A 6,000-nucleotide genomic window follows, 5' to 3' on the forward strand; every position below is an offset into this window, starting at 1 on the left:
GTAGCTGTTGCAGCTTTTCATCAGGGTGGAGCTCTGGCCCCACAAGAACTGGCAAGTCTGAAGCTCTCAGGAGATCCATGGAAGCCAGTGCCTAGAGGAGTAGTGCTCTTGGGTTGCCCTGCAGGTCGCTGCCCCAGAAACCCCTCAGGCAAGTTTTCATGGCACACAGGAGGAAAGCAGGGCAAGAGCAATCACAAAGCCCATGGTAATATGGCTGCCCTGGAGACCATAGACCAAGACACGCATGCCTCCAGTACCAATGAACTCCAGATCCCTGGGTTCTGTGGCCTGAATTTCCCCTTCATTCTACAGCAATCCTACCAACACACACAACCAGGGGAAACTCTGAGCTAGCAAACTACAGCCTCGTCTTCATGAGCAAAATAACCTGTTGTGGACAACAAATGTCACAACCAGCACCAAAAATAGCTTCTGCAAGTGTAGGCACAAGTCCACAACCAAACCATGTTCAGCACCACTTCAGAAAGAGAAGTCATCCACACATCCTGCTACAGCAGTGGCTCTCAACCTTTCCAGACCTCTTTCTGGAGTCTGATTAGTCTTGCATACCCCAAGGTTCACCTCACTTAAAAACTACTTGCTTACAAAATCAGACATAAAAATACAAAAGTGTCACAGCACACTATTACTGAACAATTGCTGATTTTCTCATTTTTACCATAGAATTATAAAATAAATCCATTGGAATATAAATATTGTATTTACATTTCAGTGTCTAGTATATAGAGCAGTATAAACAAGTCATTGTCTGTATTAAATTGTAGTTTGTACTGACTTGGCTAGAGCTTTTTATGTAGCCTGTTGTAAAAGTAGGTAAATATCTAGATGACTCAATGTACCCCCTGGAAGACCCCTGCATACAACCAGGGGTATGTGTACCCTTGGGGGAAAACGACTGTGCTGCAGTTCTCAACATCATTTCTCCTTGTCTGCAGTGGCAGCAAAACAGTGGTTAGCTGCACCCACGGCTAACACCCATTGTCACTAACAAGTCATTTGGCTAGCACAGACATGGCATCAGAGTTTATAATCCCCTGTGCTGTGATTTCCCATATAGGTGGCAGTTTGGTCCATGTTTTCATTTGAATTTTGAAAATCACCCTCAAACTTACAAGAGGTGACAACTGATTTTTTTGGGCACGGTTTTTGAGATGTCACAGTATAATTTACCTAGACCCTCTTCTTCCCTCTATACTACATTGAATAGTATTATTTTTCTTTACTTTTGTAATGATGCTGTACCTCAAAAAGCAGCATTTTTAATAATGGTTTTTGTAACAAAAACATATTCCAACAAAAGCTCTTGGAATTTCATTTGCAAAATCTAGCAGCAACCTATCAGCTGAATGGTGCTAGAAGATTCCACCTGGTGGAAATGGGTCATTGCAAAATATATTCGGAGTGGTAAATGACGATTTTAGGATCTTAACTCCTATATATAAAAAAAATTCAACTGAAATGATGTGTGTGAACATTCAGCGCTTCCAGGAAGCTCTGGATTAGGTAAGGACAGCCATCCCAAATAAGGCACAATGAAGTTTAGGGTCCAGATCCACACAGGTGGTAAGATGAAACTCAGGAGCTTAAATACCTTTGGACATCTGGGCCTATGTGCAGAGAGGAGTTAATCATATTGTGGAAGCTACCTAGCAGCATGAGAACAATCTGTACAGAATCTGATACTTTTACTGACACGTTTAAAATTTCAAATGGTTCTTTTTCACAGGATGTCCCAACAGGATCTCTGTGTATTATGTCCACTGAGATAAAAAAAGCACCTATAATTTTTCCAAAATAATTACTGTAGGATTCTAAGTAAGACCTCCTAAAAACAACAATATTTGGGGAAAATGGGAGTACATGACCCAGTCCAAGAACAAGGACTGGGATGGAACTTGACCCCAGCACTGCAAGGTTTTAAAAATATGTCAACCAGCCACACACTTCAGTCACGGAGCAAGGGAATTATAGTTAATGTGGATTCTGGAAGTTCTGAGAGAAAACCACTTGCAGAATTGAATCCAGAGGTTTCAATCCTGCAACCTTTACTCACATAAGTACATCTAATGACTGCAAAGAATTTATTCTAGTAAAATTGCACAAGTAAGGAATGCAAGACAGGCTGTTGCACCTCAAAGCCACACAATCTTTCTCACCCAAGAAGCCCTTATACACACAGAATTACTCACATAAGCATGGGTTTGCAGAACTGGATTTATATGGATCCAATCCTGCAAACATTTACATGTATAACTGAGATTTCAATGGACTACTTAAGTGGGTAAAGTTACTCCCATGCAGAATTGGACCAAGCTTGGACTATTAGCTATTATTAGTTTCAGTGTTGCTGGAACAATTTTTATAGTGGGGGTGCTGAGAAGCATTTAACCAAACTGTAAATCCTGTATATAATGGAAACCCCTTCAAGCCAGAGAGTGCAGCAGCACCCCCCCAGTTCCAGCACCAATAATTAGTTTCCAGTTTTAAATTTAAAACCAGTGCAACTCAAGAGCATACAACTTTGAATGGCCAATATTTTTTAAACAGATAATTAAAGGGAAACATGTTTTTAAAACACTATGAAAAACATTTTTTACTCTTAGAAATGAACCATAGTATATCTAAAAACACAGAAAACATCAGAAAAAATAAGCACGTCAAACTGGAAAACTACAACTCAATCCTGCTTACACCATTCATTGAGTTGATCAGACCCCCAATTATTTTTAAGATAATTAACTTAAACAGTTACCTACAAAAATATGAAAACTAGCTGATCTTACATGAAGATTTTTTAAAAAATATCCATGTAGGGTAAGTGAAGTTCTATTTTACAATAGAAAATGCATCATTCAAAATTTTCATTGGAAATCTTGCATCTCGAATGTCTTAATAGAATTTAAAGTTTATAAACATGTTTTATTTTATAACCATATTTTATTTTTGCAGTGGAAATACATTTAATTATTAAAAATCTGCTATATTAGTTATCTGCTACTTACTAAGACCACTTTTGAATACTGCTGTAAGTAAAGTGTCAAAATGTCGTAACAAATTATAAAGAAAAGCTTTCTTTTACTTAATATAGGATGCTCTTCAAGACCACATTTTCTGGAGATAGCAGCAAAGTAAAGCATTTTATTCAGATTAAAAATAATCCAATCATTTTCTTCTTTCCTTTTGCATACTGTAATTCCAAAATTTAAAGAAATTCTTTTTTTTCCCCTGAGGTCATTGTTTTCCTATTAAGAGTCTCATGTTTTACTCTTTGATTCATTACATTGGTTAGAGGATTAAACAAAATATGCATGATAGTAGATGTAAAAAACCCAATTACATTTCATAAAAATATCATATTGGACCAGCTTCTGCAATCAACACAGGTTAAACTCTCAAATCTTTAATCTATGTCTATATCAGGAGTGAATAAAATATGTGGTCCTTTTATGTTCCTTTAATGAGTTCAGATGCTTCCATCCAGTTAGATCAATATTTTACAGTTTGAAGACAAATAACTATTTCCTTACCTAAGGTAAATTAAATATACATATCAAACTGATGAGGAAATATGTGGTCATTTGTTAACAGGAAAAAAACACTGTGTGACAAGAATCTGTTTTTAAAATGTTTCTGTTTCAGATTCTTTGCCAATTTTAAAACAAACAAAATAAGTTTCATGGCTCCAGTGTCACTTTATTGGGGTGTTTTCACTCAAACAGATCCACCTGCTCTTCAGAAGATTTTTTCTTTTTCTGGTGTAGATTTAGGTTACAGGTTTAGGTTGTTGATTGCAAAAGGGAAAAACAAGCATGTGTTAAACTCTAGCCTTGTAAAACCTGATTTGTATTTATTTCCATTCATCTTGAAAGCCTGGTATGTATTATCTTCACATCTGTGAAATGCAGCTATTCAACTCTACTTACAAAGTTAGCAATACTCGGTCAAACTACAGTGGGAGACTTAAGCAAATATCTGTGGGCACTTATTTAATTTCTTTGGAAGTTCGTTTTCAAAACATACTCTGAGCAGCTTATAAATACAGAAACCGGTGAAACAGACGTACGTTTATGGACATTATCCAAAACATCTAAAGGGAATGACATGATGTCGATAATTTAGATGAATAAAACGCTTAGCAGGCCTCTAGGCAGGTTTTAAGGGTTTTATAAAATTTATTTGTAATCAAGAATGTATTTTAGTAGTTGTGTGAGATGGAAACCATATAACGGCAAATAATCAAAGGTTGCGAGTAGGTGCAGGGTGGAATTCCCCAAGTCTCTGTTTTAACGGACAGTCTGGAGTAATAAGAGATGTGCCATCCGCAAAGCAGAACTTCAGCCTATTGGGTCGAGAGGGAAACATGGAGACACTCGAGGAGATCTGAGGGGAAAGAGGCTTTTGGGAGCAGGATGTATGTTCTTGCGAAAGCTTTTCTACTGACTGTCTAGCAGCACCTGCAACCGTGGGGGAATCGTTATTGTGCACGGGACAACCTGAAATAAGAGCTTTTAAACCCCTCTCTGCACTGCAGGTTGCTCCGTGTGCCTGTCAAGTATCTGCGTTTCAGACAGGTGCTAGGAAAGACACATTCCACCGCCCTGGGCCCCTTTTGTGATTCAATCGAGGAGGCCTGGTCCCCCTTTATCCCCCAGCTCACCTGCGCAGCCATCACCCGCTGCCGCTCTGCGATGAGGCTGCATTTTTTACACTGACAGTCCCTCCACATGCAGAACCGCTTGTGCCCTTTCAGCGGCGAGGAGTAGCCGTGGTTCCTGCACCGGGCACACTTAGGGAGACGGGGAGACTTCTTTCCCGAGGCGGCGGTGGCGGCGGCGGCTTGACCTAAGACCCCGGCACCACCTCCACCTGCGGCAGGAGTAGTAGCAGCCATCAGAACGGCGGCTTTCCCAAAGCTGCACATCTTACCCCCCTGGACATGATGGTCCGAAGAAGCGGAGGGCTTGTTGAATGAGTCATTGGGCATCGTCTCTAACCGGTTGGTTCGCCTGCACAATTGGGGGACGGGGGAAGGAGTTAATGCTTCGGGGGGTAGGGAGTGGCTGGGAGAAGAGAGGTTCGGCTAACAAGCATTAGCCAATTCCCGCAGCAACGGAAGGAGTCGCTGCGATGAGACCCAAATAAGAGAGCTGCCCCCACCCTTTGCCCAGTTGGAAGCTGCGGTTGCAGCAGCAGCAGCAGCAGCAGAGAGAGTAACACTGACCACACCAGCCCCTGCCCCCTGTGCTGGCTGAGTTTTGGCGGGCGGGCGGGCTGCAGCAGGTTTGGAACATTCGCTACTTTTTTTCAGAATGCTGGATACTTTTTGGAACGTTCCCCGGGAGGAGAAAGCAAGCGAGGCCTCTCCCTCCCAGCTCCTCCCACTCCTTCCCGCCCGCCCAGCTGCTGCAGCAGGGCCCAGGGCGCTGAGCAGGCCAGGTCCATGCTATCTTTGCTCCAGGCCTGGGGATAAGTGGGACAATCTAAATAAGATATTACACAAAAATCCAAGAGAAGTTGATTTACAAATATAGAGTTCCAGGTCTCTTGGTGATGGGAAGAGAGTTGCATTTTAAACTGCATTTCTGCTCTCTTTAAGAGCCACACAATAAAAATGCCATAGGGGTGCCATGTTTATTATGTCTCAGGGACTCTAGCTGGAATCCGCTCATTTGACAAGATTTTACACATACACCAGCTGCCTGAGGCATTCATCCTAAACAAGTACATCTCCCTGCTAAGGATCCGCCTCATTGGTGTTTTGATAAGAGGTATGTCCACATTTCACACTGAAAAATAAATAAATAAAATATGCAGGCCCCGATCCAAAGGTACAGTGCACTCCATTTATTAAGAATCAACTGCATAGAATGGTCAAAACCACTGGGACAAAAAATCATTCCTATACTAAGACTCTGCTTGTAAGAATCCCATCATCTGGGACAGATGTGATTCTTACAAAAGATTTTAAATGGAAATTAG

At 41.0% G+C, this 6,000-nt stretch overlaps 1 protein-coding gene across 1 annotated transcript in view; it reads right to left on the reverse strand.

Annotated features, from left to right (window-relative positions):
- The window catches only part of DMRT1 (doublesex and mab-3 related transcription factor 1), a 79,895-nt gene extending 74,620 nt beyond the window's left edge, over positions 1 to 5,275 (reverse strand). The window contains exon 1 of the mRNA XM_045022316.1: positions 4,679 to 5,275. Coding sequence (XP_044878251.1) covers positions 4,679 to 5,005 — 327 coding nt within the window. The 5' untranslated portion in view covers positions 5,006 to 5,275. The remainder of the gene's footprint in view (positions 1 to 4,678) is intronic.
- Positions 5,276 to 6,000: the final 725 nt, after the last annotated feature.

This window comes from Mauremys mutica, chromosome 6 (assembly GCF_020497125.1).
Source record: "Mauremys mutica isolate MM-2020 ecotype Southern chromosome 6, ASM2049712v1, whole genome shotgun sequence".
NCBI lineage: Eukaryota > Metazoa > Chordata > Testudines > Geoemydidae > Mauremys > Mauremys mutica.